This window comes from Mauremys mutica, chromosome 22, assembly GCF_020497125.1.
Source record: "Mauremys mutica isolate MM-2020 ecotype Southern chromosome 22, ASM2049712v1, whole genome shotgun sequence".
NCBI classification, from domain to species: Eukaryota; Metazoa; Chordata; order Testudines; family Geoemydidae; genus Mauremys; species Mauremys mutica.
In genome coordinates, this window is record NC_059093.1 from 10,018,023 (window position 1) to 10,038,141 (window position 20,119).

General features: G+C 47.0%; 1 protein-coding gene and 2 long non-coding RNA genes across 3 annotated transcripts in view; all 3 read right to left on the bottom strand.

Annotated features, from left to right (window-relative positions):
• LOC123354668 lies at positions 1–3,273 on the bottom strand. Its single transcript, XR_006574806.1, has 4 exons — positions 3,117–3,273; positions 2,239–2,472; positions 1,679–1,776; positions 1–158 (listed from the first exon to the last, which is right to left on the bottom strand). It is a non-coding gene; the product is annotated as an uncharacterized LOC123354668 (long non-coding RNA).
• A 1,257-nt stretch (positions 3,274–4,530) lies between these two features.
• On the bottom strand, positions 4,531–6,627 carry LOC123354672. The gene is made up of 3 exons (XR_006574809.1): positions 6,460–6,627; positions 5,704–5,810; positions 4,531–4,651 (listed from the first exon to the last, which is right to left on the bottom strand). It is a non-coding gene; the product is annotated as an uncharacterized LOC123354672 (long non-coding RNA).
• A 1,748-nt stretch (positions 6,628–8,375) lies between these two features.
• Positions 8,376–20,119, bottom strand: part of LOC123354612 (multiple epidermal growth factor-like domains protein 6) — a 39,536-nt gene continuing 27,792 nt past the window's right edge. Inside the window, exons 21-30 of the mRNA XM_044996729.1 lie at positions 18,458–18,529; positions 16,926–17,052; positions 16,147–16,286; positions 15,013–15,216; positions 14,476–14,625; positions 13,467–13,646; positions 12,640–12,756; positions 12,082–12,231; positions 9,225–9,440; positions 8,376–8,497 (exon numbers count right to left, since the gene is read on the bottom strand). Coding sequence (XP_044852664.1) covers positions 8,376–8,497; positions 9,225–9,440; positions 12,082–12,231; positions 12,640–12,756; positions 13,467–13,646; positions 14,476–14,625; positions 15,013–15,216; positions 16,147–16,286; positions 16,926–17,052; positions 18,458–18,529 — 1,478 coding nt within the window. The remainder of the gene's footprint in view (positions 8,498–9,224; positions 9,441–12,081; positions 12,232–12,639; positions 12,757–13,466; positions 13,647–14,475; positions 14,626–15,012; positions 15,217–16,146; positions 16,287–16,925; positions 17,053–18,457; positions 18,530–20,119) is intronic.

Consider the following 20,119-nt stretch of genomic DNA (forward strand, 5'->3'; position numbering starts at 1 on the left):
TTACTGGAACCAGCCTTACAGTAAAAGCCTTCTGGGCACTCCAAACACTGCACCATGTCCCAGAATGGGCTGTAGCTCCCTGCAGGGCATGGCTGTGCTCTGCTGCTCCCCACTGTGCAGTAGTGTCCTGGGGGACATGGCCCGCCACTGCTTGTGGTCTGTGAAGACAAAGTGCCATTGTTACAAAAGATGTTCCCACTAATCTCACTGTGGCCCAGAGATCCTCAAATGTCTTTAGTCTCCTAACTTCCACTGATTCCAATGGAAGTTAAGATACTAAATATATGTGTGGATCTGGGCCTATCTGCAACCTCAGAAGAAATGTATCTTGCAGCAGGAATACATCAAATCCTAATGGGGAGGACTGACAGAGCGATGGAGAATGCTTTGTTCATCATTCACCTCTGACCAATCCCTCCTGCTGTAATCCCATCATAGCTCACAAAATGAGCAGGGGAGGTGCTTGGGAGGCTGCCAAGGAAAACCCAGGTTTGCTGTAGGAAGTGTTGCTGGTAATTTGGTAGATATTTCTGTCTTTCAGAGTCAGCCTGGTGCTGTGCTGCTGGGGTGGGGGAAAGGTACTGAGGCATGAAAACACGAGTCTGAGCCCCTGCAGTCTTTAAGTTCACAAGGTTTTTTGTGTAAGAGCCATGCCAATAGATGCAGTGTCCTGGATACATTCACGTTATGTGGACCTCTGTAATGCCAGTTGGAAATGGCATTCTTTTTCACTTCTCACGTTGTGTAGTGTTGCTGTGTGCTGGTAAGAGAATCATGAATTCCACCCCAGAGGAGGATATATGTCAGCATTGGGTGAATAACTGCTGTTTATAGTTTGCAATGTTCTAGGATTCTTGGGAATGAAAGGTAAATTTTTTATTCATTCATTTCTGTCCACACATCATAAGAGGACAAATGGGAGTGAGGCAGCATGGATATGAAAAGGCTGAACTATTATGGACATGTTTTACACCTAGAACAGAGAGGAAGTTCGGTATATTTGGTGTCTCTAGACTCCTTCAGCCTTAACAAACAAGATGCATGTGTCAGGGAAAGGAAATTATGCAAACAGTCTCAGAAATCCGAAGAGAAATTTGTCTGGGATAGAATTCTTCCCCTCACACAATAGCTTTTTGGCATGGTACTGATGGTGGGGCTGATGGAACAAGCGGTCAATGGCAAGAACAAATCAAGGGGAGAGGGTTTCATGTATGAATTGCAAATATGGATGCCTAATGCCCCCAGCAGGCAATGGGTGGTGGGACTTGTATGTCAGGAAGAGAAGAACTATATAGACCGGGGTAGGCAACCTATGGCATGCATGCCAAAGGTGGCACGCAAACTGATTTTCAGTGGCACTCACACTACCCGGGTCCTGGCCACAGGTCCAGGGGGCTCTGCATTTTAATTTAATTTTAAATGAAGCTTCTTAAACATTTAAAAAACATTATTTACTTTACATACAACAACAGTTTTATTATATATTATAGACTTATAGAAAGAGACCTTCTAAAAACGTTAAAATGTATTACTGGCACGCAAAACCTTAAATTAGAGTGAATAAATGAAGACTCGGCACACCACTTCTGAGAGGTTTCCGACCCCTGATATAGACATTTGGTTCTCTACATCCACAAATTCAGGGTTTCACAATGTTTATAACCCAGACACAGCTTACTTTGGAAGGTCTAGGAGAAACAGCTCCTCTTGTGCAATAGAACCCAGCTTCACAGACACCAGCAGGAGATATGAGTCCAGTTCCATTGCAGAAATACCCTGAAAGAGAGAGGAGGCATGAGAGCACATCTATGGTGTTGGGCTGACAGACTGATGGACAACAGCAGGTGAAAACCGAAGAGTAAACGATAAAAACCAAGAGGTCTGGCTATACCCAGATACATATTAAAGGAGATGTTTCCATTCAGAATAGCTTTAACACAGAACATACCTCACATGCCTAGAGAGACAGCATGCATTGCATTACCAACACACTCCAACCCAAACCATCCTGCGGGGGAAAGAGAGAGTCAGCCTCTGACACTGCAAAGCACCGGAAAGACCTTCTCCTGGGGTGAGGAAGTGGGAGACTTTATCTGCTCTGTGATCCTTTTTACCTACGTATCCCTGAAAGAGCAGTCACCCACTGTTACATGCTTTAATAAGGCCCAGTTTCTCAGAGGGCTTCATGAATGCTATAGTCTGGTTAGAACCTCCTTGATCCATCTCCCATTACTGTACCTGCGTCACAGAGGAGGCAGTCTCCCATCTCAGTATTCCGGGTAGAATTGCTATAATAACCAAGAGGGCACGGATGTGGAAGAGCAGATCCTTTAGGGCAGTAATTTCCCACCGGGCATATGTTCCCCCTCAGGCCACTGGTAGGTGTTGGGGTGGCAATCCCTGCACTGCAGTAATATCCAGCTGAACAAGGTCCTGTGACACGTGACTGTCCTGCTAATGCACAGTAATGACCTGAAAGAGCAGTGCATTGGAATCAGTATTAGCAAATGGTAACAGGGGGTATTTAAAAGAAAGTGTTGGATATTTATACGAATAAGAAAAGCAACTGCTTTAAAGTGAGGTTCAAAAGCTTTAAAGGATATCAGCCTTCATGACTCAGGCCATAAGTCAGTCAGCAGATGTGGTCTGGTGATCAGCAGACTAACTAAATTGTAAATTCCCTTTGTCATTTTCTAGGCATGTAAAGCACCAGGCACATATATGCTGCTGTGTAAATGGATTATAAATTAATGACAAAGTTCCCCCTTCCATATATGAGCATTGTACATAAAGGTCCACTATTGGGCAAAAGGGTAATGCCTCCCTCTGAAGTATTTGGCATTGGTCACTATTGGAGACAGGATATCAGAGTAAATGGGTCTTTCCTAGGCTGGTCATTTTTAAGAGTGTGGCTTCCCCGCACTCAGTCCAGTTCTCCATGCAGCGGAGTGTGGCTCTGTCTCAAACTTCAACAAGTGACCTAATGGCAAAGAGCTTCATAACCCATTATCAATCCCCTGAGCCACTCAAACCACTGCTGAAGTTCAAGCATTTTTGAAACTCACTTGCACACATTGTTGCTATGTCATTCAGGGTGATGTTGACTAGGATCCTACCTGGATCACAAGGGATACAGTGAGAAACATGACTGCTGCCGATCTGTGGGTTGTAAGTCCCCCTGGGGCATGGGTATTGAGTCGCTGAAGCTGTACCAGGGGGGCAGTAATGGCCAGCTGGACATTCACTCCCAGCAAGAGAAGAGGAATTCTTAGGACAAAAGAACCTGCACCCATAAGAGGAAAGAGCAGAAGGAGGAAAGTTAAAACTCTCAGGCCAACACTTCATCCATATGCACACTGATGACTCTGTGAAGTGAATGGCTTGTCCTTGTGCATGCTGCACTGTACTGAATGGGTAATGTATCAGACCTGCTCATGTATATAAATACTTTCTCTCAAGTGTTTCCTCATGCTGAATGCAGGAAGTGTACTGACTATGATGGCATAATTGCCAAAGGCATAGGAACATAATAGTCTTCGCTTCAGGCATACTACACTAGGGCTGTGATTTCATCAGGTCCTAGATATTAAGCAAGGCCAAACATGGTCATTACTTGGATGGGAGTCCTCGAAGGACAAGCCAGGTGCAGCAAGAAGTGGTATGGGTAGCACCCTGGGACAGGAATAGACCAATACCCCAGCATGGTGCTAGCAGACATTGTTTATTGGAAGAAACATGAAAGTGAAGTCCTTTATCGCCTAGGGCCATGGACTTTTCAATTATTTTTTTTTTGTTGGTGCAACCATGGGTGGTACTGGTGGTTTTCTGGCCAGCAGCCAGTTTCAGTTACCTTCTGCTCTAAATCCTGCCACTGTATGGGAAATTAGCTCACCTAATTTCCACTGCTAATCATTTGTGTAGTGTTGCTAGGCAGCTGTTACAGTTGCTGTGCTCCTTTTCAGAGATGGGTGCACTTCAGTGGGAGGGGAAGTCATTCTTGTCTGCCACATATTGTACTGCTGAAAGGTTGCTGAGAACCATAATTACGGCAATGGTCTTTTATTTATACTGCACACAGTAATGAGCACTCTCTCATTCTTACCCTCTAGCACAGAGAAGGCAGCTGGCTTGCCTTTGTAGAGGGTTATATGACCCTGCTGGACAAGCCAGTGGAATGGATGTGCCCCTGGGGCAAAAATGTCCTGAAAAAGAAGGAATAAGGCAGAATCAGCAGACTCTTTCAAGGTCAGGACTAGGGGGCAAATTCTACCCGTGACTTACCATATCCTGAAACGGACAATGCACAAACCCTCAGGTTTTGAGAAATTCTAAGAGTAGTGATGTCTCAGAGCTCCTTGCAGCCTGCTAGGAGTTCTCTTCTTGACCTGCTGAACTCCCAGAGTCTCCTGTGGAATTTGCTCGGATAATTCTTACTCAACAAGTTAGTAACTATTCACCAGTTAGCTTGATGTGAACCAAGAGCTGCAAACAATCTACCTGTGGGACAGGGGCCTCCGGTCTTGTCCAGGATGGGAACACTGGCAACGGTGGACCCCAGTGTGCAGTAGAACCCTTCTCTGCATTGCCCTGTAGGGGTCTGGAGGCCAGTGGAGTTGCAGTAATGTCCAGGTAGACAAGGGGAGCACTGGGTCTGTGAGAAATCAATGGGAACATCCACATTCTCACTTCTGGGGAGATAGGAAGGAATATTGCATAAAGGGATCTGGGGGTCATAGTGGATCACCATCTAAATAGGAGTGTAACACTGCTGCAAAAAAAGCAAATATTCTGGAATGTATTACCAGGAGTGTTGTAAGCAAGACATGAGAAGTAATTCTTCCACTTTACTGCACGCTGATTAGGCCTCAACTAGAGTATTGTGTCCAGTTCTGGGCACAACATTTCAGGAAAGATGTGGACAAACTGGAGAAAGTCCAGAGAAGAGCCAAAAAAGTGATTAAAAGTCTAAAAAAAATGACCTATGAGGGAAGATTGAAAAAAGCTGGGTTTGTTGAGTCTGGAGAAGAGAAGACTGAGAGGGGACATGATGACAGTTTTCAAGTACATAAAAAGTTGTTACTAGGAGGTGGGAGAAAAATTGTTCTTCTTAACCTCTGAGCATAGGACAAGAAGCAATGGGCTTAAATTGCAGCAAGGGCAGTTTAGGTTGAACATTAGGAAAAGCTTCCTAACTGTCAGGGTGGTTAAGCACTGGAATAAATTGCCCAGGGAGGTTGTGGAATCTCCATCATTAGAGATTTTTAAGAGCAGGTTAGACAAACACCTGTTAGGGATGTTCTAGATAATACGCAGTCCTACGATGAGTGCAGGGGACTAGACTAGATGACCTTTCGAGGTCCCTTCTGGTCCTATGATTTATATGAATCCTGCCATTGCCACTGATTCACTGTGGGACCTCAGGCAAGTCATCTCATCTCGCTGAGCTTACGTTCCTCATCTGTACAATGGCAGTAACTTTCCCATCTCATAGGGATGCTGAGAGGCTCAGTAAAGTGCTTTGATAGCCTCAGACTCCAACTCTGGGATATTACTTTTTCAGTGTTCTTTTCTAAGGAAGGATTCAGGTGATTATAAGCATTTAAACAGTCTTCACATGTCTGCTCAGGCAGAGAGGCACTAGGCAGAGTTCAGCTCTCTAAGTGCACAAGCACCATTGCTAGTTCACCCTGTGCATTTTCCTACCTCTGAGCTCAATTTGATCCTTGTGCTGAAGGTTCCCACAGGACAATGCTTGGGGACAGCAGTGCCCTTTGGACAGTAGTGGCCTGGAGGACAAGGGCCAGCCTGACCTGCAATGAACAAGTGAGAAAGGCGTTCAGCTGATTAAAGGCTATGGATGGAAACGAATATAAAAGGCATTCACTGATCTTATAATAGCCATGGTCTATTCAAGCCAGCAGCAATTCATCTGTAGATTTCCCACAATTCCTTAATTCTCTCCCACATGGGACAACGCTGAGCTACCACACAAGGTCATTGGGCCATTGTGGCCTCATATCTAGAAAAGATGAGTGGGAATCTGAGCTTTGCAGTTCTGTTGCTAACTCAGGGAGTGAGTGTGATCTAATGATGAGCAAGAGACTGAGCGGCAGGATACCTGTGCTCTATTCCAAAATCAGGTATAGAGTGTCTAGTCATTGGGACTGGGAAACAGGACTTGGAACCCAGGAGTCCTGACCTTCAGTCTCCTCCTCTAACTATTGTTCTCTGCTGCTGAGGAAAGGCTAGATCAGCTGCTGAGTCATTTACTCACAATTCACACATCTAGGGTTCAAACAGCAAAAGGGGCTTTTGAATGGGGCCAGAAAGGGGAATTCTAAACAAGCAGCAGAACCCGGAGCCTAACAAGAACTAGGCCCAAAGGCTCGACTCTGAAGTGGGCATCACCCAGGGTCACTAGACAAAAATCAACATTTTAGCAAAGGCAAAAGACAGCACCTTGAAGCCTGGCCTCTGGGTTGGGCCTGTCTGATGCCTGTGCACAGTAGTAGCCTTCCCAGCACTCTCCAGTCACGTCTGTTGCATTATGGTACAGACAGTACTTCCCTCCATCACAAGCTCTGCACCCAGTGCTGCTCTCCAGCCCTTGCTCAGGGCTGTAGGTCCCTGGTGGGCAAGGCTGCCAGTCAAGACCTGTTCCTTTGGGACAGAAGAAGCCTGAAAGAAGAGCACAGTCATATTTATGGGTGGGAGAGAGACCTAAAGATGACGAATCAGTAAGTGAGATCTCAGCAATGGGATCCACATGGTTTTATAGACTCACTAGGGTCGCTTGGGCTGAAATTGTTGGACTCAGCATGAAGCTGAAGGAACAGAGACAGCACTCATGCCCTGGTTGATTTTCCATGGCTCAAGGTCTCTCCTGCATACAGGGGCTTAAAGAAAGTCTTTGGAAAGCACGGAACAAACTAGACATTTAGTGAACGTATGACTCACCTTTAGGACAAAATTGTGGCTTCTGAGGAGGGACACAGTATTTACCCTCTGGGCAGGTGTAGCACTCTTCTCCATGTGTCTGTGGCATGTAAGTGCCAGGGGAGCAGGGGATGGGATTCTTGGTTCCCGGGGGACAGGAATGTCCCATGGGGCATGGAGCTCCTGAGAGGCCATCGGTAGGTGTCGGTGTTCTGGCCCCCGCAATGCAGTAAAACCTGGAGTTGCAAGAGCAGAAACAAGAGCCATCAAACACCAACAACCTCAAGACAAAGAAACAATCCCCCTAAGGATACAGGTGGATAACTGACTGAGCACTGAGTGTGAGGAATGCTGAGCGCTCAACACGCAAGGATGTTGGATCCTCTTTATACCTAGGGAAGGAGCATTTCTGCAGATCCCAGGCCCTGTGTTGACAACAAAGGCACACTGACTGCAGACAGCTGTTCCCATCCAGGGTCCAAGAGAGTGTGGTCCCTTCAAGTGAGGAGTTGTGGGTAATTCATGTCAGACCTGAGAATCAGAATCCAGGATGTCCTAGCTCACTGCCCTAAGCTCATTCCAAGAGATAGCTGCTGCTGTCCCGCATTATAGTTACAGAAGGGAAAGGTGTGCTGTGGTGTACCTACCCTGGGCTGCAGTGTCCTGATGGTGCTACTAGTCCAGTGCTATTGCAGTAATGTCCTCCAGGACAAGGCTGGCATCCCCACAGATTCTTATTCCCTTCGTTGCTGGACCAGGTGCCATGTGGGCACAGAGATGGAGTGGGTGTTCCTGATTAGATAAAGTGCTTCAGAGTCTACTCGGTATCAACATGGGGACAAGGCAGCAGACCACACAGAGGGGCATTGAAGTCAGAATGAACTGGTCATAGACATTCAATTGGCTAAGCCTGACACAGGAGCAGAGCGAGCCCAACGCAGCTTTATCCCGCTGAAGTTTATGAAGTGGCTATGGGATAGCATAGCAGTATAGGCTACAGAAAAGGTGAGAGGAAGCTGGCTCAGTTAGGGCGCTAGCCTGGGACTTGAGTTCAAGTCCCTGCTCTCTCACAAAGCTCCTGTGTGACCTTAGGCAAGTCACTTAGGGTCAGACTAAAGAGTTAGGTGCCTAAACACCTTTAAAAATCTGAGATTTAGTCTCTCTCTGTTCCCCATTTGTAAAATGGGGATAATAGCACTGCCCTACCTTACAGGTGAAGATAAATACAATAAAGATTATGAGACATTCTGGTACTATGGTAATGGGGCCACATACATACTAAGATAGTTAGAGCTAGCAGCTACTGCAGTTCCGTACTCTCCGAGCCTAAGGCACTGTAGGGAGCAGTGCTGAGGGAGATGGAATTCCAGTCTCTCTCTGCAGGAAACACGGCAGGGAAATTCCAGCGCATGCTTCACAGGAATTAAGAAGAATTATGTTTAATAAATCACTGTACCTGCAAGACAATAATGCCCAGGAGGACATGGGAGACCTGTTACTCCATCCATTGGGTCTCTTACTCGGGCACCTCCCTTGCACCAGAATCCTTCAGTGCAGTCCCCTGGAAGGCAGGATACACATTTATACATATAAACAAAGCCAAATGAAAATAATGAGGATTTAAATATAAGTTCCAGGACACAGACACAAAGTGGAAGCCTGAGTTGGAGCAGTGATAACTTCCCTGACCCTGACTCAAAGGGCCATCTCTAGGAATGAAAGGGGAGTGCAATCAGAGTGGTTTGTACCATCCTTAGCTGCTCTGCTGAGCCAGACAGCAAAGGATTTATTGTTACACAGGCACCTGTCCAGTAGGGTAAGGACTGAAACTATGAACTAATTTCAACTAGGCTACCAAACGGCTATGACCTTGGGCAGCTATGAGGACTGGAGATATTCAAACAGATATCCTAGAAGTTAAAGCATCTGCATTTGAGTTCTATTGCCTCCAACCATTCACGCTTGCAATTTTACTTAATGAAAGGAACCTTTCCTTCTTTTTAGAATAATCTGATCAGGAAGGGAAAGGATGGGCCACTTGTTCATTTCAGCCAGATATCCCAGAGCACTTTACGAAGTAGATCTTACCCAAATTTTACAGATGGGAAAAATGAGGCACCAACAGGGGAATAACTAGATCAAACTCACAAAGTAAGTCAGTGCCAGAGTAAGGAATAGAACCCAGGAGTCCTGACTCCTAGTCCTTTGTTCTAATCATCAGGCAACAACACCCCCCCACTAGACACACAGAAAATGCTCAGACTGCCCAAGGATGAATGGCAACATACCTGTTGGGGCGGAGAGACCAGGAAACTCACAGTATTTTCCAAGTGGGCATCTCTGACATTCCTGGATACTCTTCAGCTTCTGCCTGGGACCAAAGGTACCTGGGGGACAGCTGTATTGAGTTCCCTGGTGTGTTCCGGGTGGGCAGTAAAAGCCCTGAGGGCATGGGTAAAGGGTGAAATCACTGACTGGCCCTTGGCTGCTGTCACAGTAGTAACCTGAAGGGAAGGCAGAGGAAGAAAAAACAGTTTAGTTACTGGGAGATATTAGCTACTAAATGTCTACTCATCTACAGATGAGAACTGCAACAGGCTCTCCTAGGATTTCAAAAGCTTCCAATTGGTCATTCAAGGAAGCAATCCATTGCTGATCTTTAATTATTCTTGATCTCAATTACACCACTGCTGGAACAGATAGACAGTTTTCCAACCGCTGCATATTCAAAAGGGATGTCAGAAGCCACTGGTCCCAGAGCGTGGGTCACTGGCTATCACAAGAGCATTACTGATGTCCCCACGGGAGTTAGCTGGTCACGTGGTGCTGGTTTCTCCTCCTTGCTTCCAGCTGCTACATCCCATTAAAAAGGGTGAAAATACTCTGCACCTCTCCCTAATGTCACTGTGTCATGTAAGCCAGGGTTGCCATTGCCACAGGGATGCTCATTGATTGCCAGTGGGAGGGGAAGTGGAGTGTGAATGGGGTGGAGAAGTGGTGCGTGACATAGAAAATGCAGTGGGGCAGGAGGGGGACAGCACAAATGAATTGCAATATTAAGATGTGGCCCACACCACAGAAGCCCATGTCATAATCTATAAATTGCTGGGCTATGTTGCAGTGTCAATCCTCCCACCATGAATATGAGAAAAACTGCCCCATTCTGTATGGCATATCAGACCGGCTCAAGAACAGGATTATATCACACACTAGCAGCTAAATAATGCTACACAATCTACATAATCAATATCTCTCCAATGTCTGTGAGTGTGCTGCTCTCGAGGTGCTGCAACATAAACTAACACTACTACCTGAGGGGAATATCTTGGTTCATGGCCCCATGTTGTGACTCTAGGCACCCCTGTAGTCACACCCTATGCACTACAAAATATACTGTGTGAGGTATCATTTGAAAACTACCACCACACTGGTGGTGTGTGTTAATCTTATCTGTGAAGTTATGAATTCCCTCTATATGATGTTACTAGAACATATTTAAGGCCATACAGCCTAGCCTAGGTAAAGGTGATAATCTGGTCTGTCCTAGACAAATGAATGTGTGGGTTTACCTCAATTTATATATTAGAGTAAAAAAAACGCATCAAGCTAATCTGTCGGGGGGTTATCCTGCTCCTGAATTTGAGAGACCGAAAATCGGCATGGCACTTGCACCACAGAGACACAGGAGACTAATCCCCATGAGGCCTTCATGACTTGTAAGATGAAGACATTCCCTTTGGGGATATAAGGAACAGAGGGAGGCTCCATTTTTATCCTTCACTTTAGGAGACAAAGGAACCAAGTGATTTAATCTCTGTGATGGATCCTGGCCAGTAAAAGCTGGAAAGGAGACTGTGGGTGAAAGAAACTATCTTGAACAAAGACTGTAACTTGCTAGATTAAGTTGTTGTCTTTCAGATATATGTTTTCACTTTTATTTGCTTGTAACCATTTCTACCTGTATCCCTGTTACTTGGTACCACTTAACATATGTCCTTTGTTAGTAAACTTGTTTTGTTTTTACTATAAAGCAATTCAGTGCTGCATTTGAAGAGAAGGGTGTGTTTATTCCTATTACATTAATAAAATGCAATACACTGACTATTAAAAGAGCAGCAAATTTAGTATCTTCTGTGAATGCACAGTGGTAGGGACTGTGCATTGCAGAGAAGTATCTCGGAGGAGCTTGGGGGCTGGATTTCATGGATTTTTACCTGCTAGGTGAGGTTTGGGAGGACTTTACTGGTGAGGAAGACAGACTGATGTGGCAGGGAGCTGACGCAGCCTAATCTCCAGCAAAGCTCATGCATGCTGAGGCATAGAGGTAACAGTGGCTCACAGCTCTGGGTATCCCCAGCAGTGTGTTACAATGTATCTAAAGTTTCAAAAGGACACAACAACAAAAATCTGATCTGCAAACTGTGATCTGTGAGCATCTTTACTTGAAAAAGCAGCAGAATCAAGCCGTGTGTGGGGATCACCCCATAGGGATGGGGGAAATCAGTTTGGATAAAGCTGTAGTTTTTGCTCATATTCAGAATCAAACTTGAACCCAAATATTTTTTTGTATAAGCTTCAGAAATGTGCTGCTAACTTTACCACTTCTGGTTTCATTTCTGAAGTGCCAGTAGAGAGGCCCCTTCTAGTGGTATTTCCATGTAGGACCAGATGTTGGCTACCCAGTGAAAGCAGGTTAGAGGTGGATCAGGCCTACCAGGCAGCCCCCTAAATAGAAACCCAGACACTGGAAGGTGGTGAGAGACCACAGGACCTTCCCTCACAAAGAGACTTGTGATCAGGTAAGGAACAGAAATCTCTTGGAGGAGGTGCATTGCATGGGGGCCAAGAGAGAAAGTCACATATACTGGGGAAAAGGGTGGACTAAGATACCAAATTCTTGGATATTTGTCTGGACTGAAGCCATTCTCTGAACCTCCTGTCTATATCCCCCATCACTGAAAGGGAACCGCCTCTGGCTTTTCACCACTAACTTGGTGAGTAACACCCTTGCTTATACCAAGTTCCTGGCCAAGTCACACATGCCTACTCTCTGTTCCCTCTTCCCTTTGGGCTCTCACCCATCTGTGCCCCTGGAATCACTCTTGCCCTGTACTGGATGCTGAGGTTTGCTTTCACGTGCCTTACCTTCCCAGCACTCTCCACTGGGGGCACTGAGGCCAGAACTTTCACAATAAAATCCAGAGGGACAAAGCTGGCACTCAGAAACCATGCTCTGCCCTAGCAGGTTGGAAAAGGTACCAGGTGGGCAGAGCCTGGGCATTGTTGACCCTGCAGCTGAGAGAAGAAAAACAAAACATAACAAACTGACTATGAAACAGTCTAAAGGCTGCTGCCCTCAGGAAACAAGGACTGAAGGAGCCCAGACTGACACAGAAATACTAGAGTCAATCTCTTATAAAGCACTTTTCACCCATAGGTCTTAAAGTGCTTCACAAAGGAAGTTCAGCATCACTAGCCCCATTTTACAGGTGGGTAATCTGAGTCAGAAAGGGGAAGGGACTTGCTCAAGGCTACACAGCAGAAGAGCCAGGAATAGAAGCCAAGTCTCTGACTACCAGGCTGTGCTCTATCCACCAGTCCACTCTGCCTTCCAATATTTTGTTGCAAAATCACTGATCAGCAGGCCAAGCATTCTGTGGCTAGGCATTCCCACCCCGGGCTCAGGGCATGCCAGATACTCACTGCAGTAGGTGCCCAGGGGGCAGATATTCCCAGTAGCACCGTCAGTTGGTTTAGAGCTGGCTGCTCCTCCTGTGCAATAAAACCCAGCGGCACATTTCCCGCTGGGTTCAGACAGACCTGGGGGATGGAAAGGACAAAGGGGCTCAACCTGAAGCAAAACACTGAGACAGTGGGGTGGAAGCAGCAGGAGCACGTGGGTCAACAGCCTGCAAGGCAGCAGGCTCCAATCTTCCCAAGGGGGAAGCCTCAGAAGAGATAGCTGAGCCCCATTCTCATACAAGAGCTCTGGCTGATCCCCAGGGCCCAACAAGTCATAAGCAGTCTTGTGCCCCTGCAAAGTATTAAGCTAATAACAGCTTACGTTAAACACACCAAAATGATATTGAAAGAGCAATAAAAACAGCAGGGAATAAATGAACCAAAGGCTGTGATAGCAGTATCTCCAGCCCCAATGGAAGCAGAGAATGAAATGAGTCTGATGGGACACCCTGACCTTTTAGAGCCAAGAGGTTTGGACAATTGGGCTCAGCTTCAGGACACTTTCAAGTGTTTATCCAGACAAAATCTTATGAGATTTGAACGTTGCTGGCTATAACCACCAGGAGGCTCAGTGACTCACTCAAGGTCACAGAGTAACCTATGGCAGAGTCAGGAATAGACCGTAGGTCCCCCAGGCTCCCTAACGAGAACTCAGTGTAAGTACAGTGGCTGGAGGCAGTGCTGAAATAGCACTCACTGGGAAACAGAGACAAATATGTGCACCAAAATTCTCTCCTTCAGACTGCCCCATGACAACTCAACCCCAATTTGCATGGCTGTATCCTCACCTGACGCATGGCAGTAAAACCCCGGAGGGCAGGGAATGGGCTCAAGGCTGCCCTCAGGGCAGTAGAACCCAGCCATGCACTTCCCTCCGGTGGCAGTGGCTGGACACAGGCAGTTGGCATTGGTGTAATTATCCAGGTCGAAGGGCTGTGCAGTCCATGCAGCCGATACACAGAACCAGCCTGAGCAATGAACACACAAACAACGTGGCTGAGAAAATAGCAGCAGCAGTGGAGCCCAAAGAGTTACCATGGATAAACAAGGTGTATGGTACACTACCTTGGTACAATAGTGAATCCCACTGTGCACGCAACAGGCCAATGGTGCCAGGGTAGAACATCACCATGGTATAATAGGGAATATGTTGCACATGTGACAGGCTGATAGTGCAACAGCATAACACCAGCATGGCATATAATGCATGTAACAGTGTAATGGTGCAACCATGTACCACCACCATGGTGTATAATGATAAAATCTATAACAACCCCAAGATCAGTCCTTCATTGCCTGGACTAGCAGGGACTGGGAAGGCTGCAGAGAGAGTTGCTTTCAGTCTCCTGAGTGAGAAGGAACAATACCATCCAGCCACTTCAGGTGGCTTCCCAGAGAAACTCTAGAAGGCACCACGTCTGGCCCATTTAGGCAAGGACCAGCCAGATAATCTTCAGACCTTCCTAAGAGGAGACCATTCTCCATGCCCAGTATGCACCCGGTGCTGCTCCTGCTGGGCTAAACTCCAAGGCTTGAATTCTCATTTGCATTGAGGATGGAGTACTGTAAAGAGCCCTTCTCATAAAGGAGGATCAGGTCTTTAAAGCCTACATGAGTTACAGTGCGAGTGACCCTGTGTACAGAGACAGAAGAGCCATCTCAGGGCAAGAGCAATGTGCACACGTGCTGGCACACTTGTTTCCATCTCCACATAAACGCAGGGCATGTGGGCTAGTTGGAAACCTCATAGGACCCCTCCATCCTTCGGATTGTGCGGCCAAACTGACCTGGACTCACCTGCATCACACTTCCCTGACACGGCTGTTAAATTCTCCTTCCCACAGTAGTGCCCTGGGGGGCAGGGTAGGCAGCTATCCAGGCTCTGGGTCATGGGGTCAGGGTTATAATAACCCCGGGGGCAAGGAAACTCAGTGGCGAACCTTGTTGCTTAGAAATGAAGAGAGAGAGAGAAAGAAAGAGAGAGGATTTTTCCTGGTATTTATAGGCCATAAATACAATTCCTGCTATAATCTCTTACATTATAATTGAACACTGCCCCTGTTGGTGTATCTCAGCTCACCCTTCATATGGGGTAGGTCAGACGGCAAGGCTCAGTCAGTCTCTGGACTCTGCTGAGGTTGCAGATAAGGGGGATTCAAGCTAGTTGTGTTCATGACTTGTGTGATCCAGATACTTGTTCATGAATAACGACTGAGACCAACCAGTTCATTTCACAGAAGCCACTGTTGCATTTAGAACATGAATATTTCAATCTGGCTAATGGCATGTTTAGGACTCCAATCCCATGTCCCAGGAGCAGGGCTTGTTTCTCACCTTTGGGGCAGTAGAAGCCAGGTGGGCAGGGGTAGGCATGGTAGCTGGTGGTGTTTTCAGGGCAGTAGTAGCCAGCTGCACAAGGTGAACACGCAGCTTGCCTGCTCAGGTTGTTATAAGTTCCTGCAAGGCAGGGAAGGGGATAGCTGGCCCCTTCTGGACAGAAGTGGCTCACAGGGCAAGGGCCTCCTTTGTGCCATATGTCTGTGAGGAAGAAAGAGAAATGCAGTGGGAACAAAGGCAAGAGATTGCACCCAAACACTGGATGTTTCTCTCTTGTTGTGGCATTGTGATCCCACAAGGGAGATTGAGACAAGGCAGTGCCAGGTTAGAAAATTACCAGACACCATTCCTCAGGGTATGTGAGCTGTAGGAATGATTGATGCAGCGTGCACAGAGTCCTTCCTTATAATGCACTTCACAGGCAAGACTGAGCCAAGTCTTACCCAACATTTAGCCTCCCTACATTTTTCCATGAAAACATTTTCATGCATTAGCCTCACTTGAACCAGCTTTGGAGATCGCGGAAAGAGATGGAACAGCCATTGAGAGAGTTGAGGTTCTAGGCCTAGGAAATTATTTCTCCTCAGATTGCATGGAGTATAAAGGCAAAGATGGGGGGAGAATGGGATACCTTTAGTACTAGTGGGAGCCTGTAACTTAACGCTGCTGCAGTGCCCAACATATGCAGCTATTGGGATAGTGTAGACCAATGGAATGTGACTTCCCATTTCACATGTGCATGTGTTGTTTCAAATACCCTTCTCTAGAGGGCAATGGGCATGGCTTATGTGAGGGTCAGGCAAAAGTGAGATATATAAGGTCATTAAGTAGATAAGAGGAACAAGAATAGAGGGATCCGGCAGCTGAGTAGGCTGCAGACAATAGACAATAGCTATTAGGGAGATGCAGAGGATGAGGTCAGCAAATGAGGGAGAGATTAGAGGGGTGGGGGAATCCTGGGAAATCAGGTCCTATTCCCCCAGGTATGTTTAGATCCAGTGTGGCCAGGTGGCAATGCTTTAGGCAAAGTCAAATGCCTGACAGTGAACGCTGTAGGCAGGTGAAGGCACCGCTTACAATGAATCACCCTGGCTTAAGGTTTATTGTACCTTCACCCAGTGACATCCTCACCTGCTGGGGATGAGGAGGAGGCTCCAGATAGGCAGTAGTAGCCGGCTGAGCAGGATCCTGAGGGAGCTGTGAGACCGGTTGAGCTGCAGTAATAGCCAGGCGGGCACACAGTGCAGCTTGACTCCAGCCAGAGGTAGAGTCTGGGGAGGCAATTGTGGCATAGCTGGGAACGAGGGCAGCTAAGGCCAATGTACCCCATTTGCCACCAATACCTAGCATCATGTGCTGTGATAAATATTCCTCTTTACAGGAGCCACTGTGCTCTTTATATCAATCTAGGGACAAAAATCACACTTCTCCGATCCAGAAACCACAACATGATATAGCTCCACCTTTCTGTACCACTGCCACAGTCCCACAACCTACCCTCCAATATCACAAATCACATCACTGCCCAGCGCTCAACATCCAGTACATTTGCCCATTCATTTTTCCATTCACGTGCTGTCCCCAGTGTGGTTCGGTCCTTTCTCTGTGTTTCATTCTGTACCATCTTGCAGCTATACTATCAATGTGCTGGCACCAGCGCTGCAAACAAGCCTCAACTCGTGGGGGATTGAAGGAAGCCTGAGGCTTACATAGTCAATACAAAGGCACCTGCACGGTGAACCATACAGCACCACACTCTGCTGCTTAAAGAGTAAGTATGACAAACCACCCAGAGGAGAGACTACAGAAGCAGGTTAAAGAATGCATATAGTGCACCTGCCCATGGGAACAGCAGGAGAAAGATAGAGCCTCTGTTTTCAAGCCAGCATGACCACAGCCAAAGAGTTCACCTGTCCGAGAATGTGCCCACAGGGCATGGCAATGGGATGCTGGTACCAGCTGGGCAAAAATGCCCAGGTGGGCATGGGCCTCCAGTGCTTGTATTTGTGGCTCCATCAGGGTTTGGGACACTGGCTCCTGTATTGAAACACAAAGGGAAAACAAATCCCAAGTGACAAACATTGCAACCCTTTGGCCACTTTCGCCCTTGTGGCCAAGGTGGCCAAACGCACTTTTACAGTGGAGATAGGGACTCCTGCCCTGTGGCGGGGTGGTGGGACTAGGGGCTTCTGCCCAGTAGGGATGGAGTCTAGAGACTTCATCCCCACAGGAGGCGCCTGCCAGGACTTGGGGCTGAAGCCCTGAGCTCCACCACCCTGCTGCAGATCAGAAGCTCCAAGCAGGTGAGGCTGGCTCTTGAACTTCTGAAGATTATTGTATGTGGCTCAGAGGATCAGTAAGTTTGGCCACTCCTGGCATAAACAAAGGTATGTACTGTGTTTAACACAAGCTCTCCTTGCATTAAGATGCAACCATCACAGATGGAGGCTTGTTTCTGAATATTCCATGTGGACTGGACTCCATCCAGGGGAAAATCTTAGACTTGGACTCAGTATCAATAAAAGCGCACGGGTAAAGATCTGATACTAATCTAAGGAGTGGCCAGGCCTAACAACCTCACACAGTAAAAAATTAGTTCACGCATTTAAAAACCATGAGAATTTTATTTTTTTAAAATTGGGTTGATTTGATTTGTTTCCATTGTACTTGGGTCACATTTCAGGCTTTGCTCTACAACCATGGGGACTAGAAACTTACTTTTTTCCCCTAAATCAACACTGAAATTCTCATGAAATCACAGGAATCCAGGACCAGAGGGCTTTAAGAAAAACAGCAAATATTCTTGACATTGGCAGCACAAAGAAACCCATGTGGTTTGGTAAACAAAACCTATGGAGTGTTTTGTATTATACAGAAGGACTGGCTCTGGCCAAAGCCCAGAGCTGCTGCTGCTCCCCTCTCATCTTGCAACCCCATGGCTCTGAGAAATCTGAGTTCTGATTCTTTATGAGTGTCATCGCAAAGAGGCTGAGGCATCTGCTCATGCACCAGAATCAACCTCCCATATTTTGCAAATAATTTCTGTCACTTGCCAAGAGTCGATACATAGTTTCTAGCCCAAACCTGCCAAGTAAGCACTCATAATCTAAGAGAATACACTGTTTGTCATGCCAGCCGACCATGCCAACACCATCATGCCAACCTCATGCTCCAAAGCCTCTCTGCCATCACCTCATATTAATGCTACTGCACCAGCTTCCTATCACAGTGCTAACATGCCAACCTCATACCAGCCCACTTTGCCATCCTCCTGTTCAAAGCTTCTATACCTACCTCATGCCTCAGCAACCTGATAGCAACCTATCTTTTCAGAAGAAGGCAGGACAAATTAAACAGACAGAATAGAAGAGCTCAAGGAATATGGAGAAGATAAGGCCCCCATTCTCCCTCCCTTTGCCCTTGGGAATGCTAAATCAAGTACCTGCTGTGCAGAAGAATCCTGGCCAGCAGGGGCCACTCGGAGAGGATAATCCCCATTCTCCACAAAACATCCCTGGAGAAATACACAGGGGAGAGAGTATCATTTAACTGGAAAGAGCACTGGGCAAACCAGCGTACAGTGTGCACTTCTGAGCAGGGAGAGGGTGAATCAGTGAGAGAGCCCATCATAGCATCATCACAACAGGAAAAGCAGCTTTCCAATTTAAAATTTGCTCCTGTGAGACACCATGGATGTTAGAGCATCCTTATCTCCTCCAGGGTAGTATCAGATATTGGTTCACAAGGGGGACACTACAGATAGCATTTAAGTATATTTTTATATCATTGTTTATTTTACATTTGTTTCCTGGAGGTAAAATGCATTCATTAGGGGTTTGGGACAGTGGCGCCAATTCAAACATTTCTTGGGAGGTGGGGGAATTCCAGTCCCTGCCCCTCCCAGCAGGAACCCTATTCTGGTTCTTGCTCATCCCCCCACCCTCTTCCTGCAGGGCTCCCCACTGTCCCTCGGGTGTGGAGTTTCCCCTCTCTCTCACTAACGCAATGCATGAGCTGGTACCCCCAGCAGTGGAGTTCTCAGCAGACTCCCCTGCACTCTGCCGTACGGGAACAGACTCCCTGTGCACTAGATCGCAACACCATTTGGCCTGGCTGTGACGAAGGGGCAGACGGGTCAAATTTGAGTGGTGTTGCAATCATGCAGCAGCAGTACAAGACTGCTGCTTAAAAATGGTCAGCCCATGCCCTTCCCCCCCCCGCGCCACAGCCTATGTAATTGTGAGAAAGTGCAAAAATCTTGGGGTGAGGTGTTTCCCCCTCTGAACTCCCAGTTGGCAGCACTGGTTTGGGAAAAGAGGTGGCACATGGAGTTATCTCTCTCTTACAGAGTGGTCTGCAGGATGCGAGAGATGAAGAACTACTGCTCTAAGAGGTATCCTTACCTGCAGGGCATTGCTGGCACCTCTCGGCCTGGCTGATTCCATGATATGGGTTGTAAGTCCCAGCTGGACAAGGGTAAAAGCTGATTCCAGTCTTCTGGGGGCAGTAAAAGCCAGGTGGACAATGGTGCATTATGCCGTGCTGACAGTGAAACCCAGCTGGACATGGTAAGCATTTGTCTTGACCTGAGAGGGCAGTTCAGGAAAGGGAAGAAAAAGCATCACTGAATGGACTCACTTCTGTAGGACTCTTACTTGCCTGGTTCTAAACTTGAAATAGGAGGACTGGAATGGTATTTTCTTTGCTTTCCTGGCTTCACTGGTCTTTATACATACTGGAAAGCTCATGAGGCAGTTTGTTTTAGCAAGCTTTCCAGCCCTGGTTTGCAGGTTGAGGAAGTTTGCAGAAGCATCTACATTTCTGGGTGCTTACCCAAAAGGCCAGCGGCCACTGTAAGGGGATTTCTACTCACCTCCAGGTCTGCCCACTTGATGGACGCACAACAATGAGGAAATCTGGTTGAAAATCTAACAGCTCTGTTATTGTAGAACGAGAGCTGCTTCTGTGCTTCTGGGACTTGGGCTGCTGTAGGAGTGACACATATGGAACATTGTCCTCTGGGACACATCATCCCAGGACACATGTCTCCCTGTCATGATGCAGCATCCTCATGGTATGACAGTGCAACAGCCCTGAAAATATT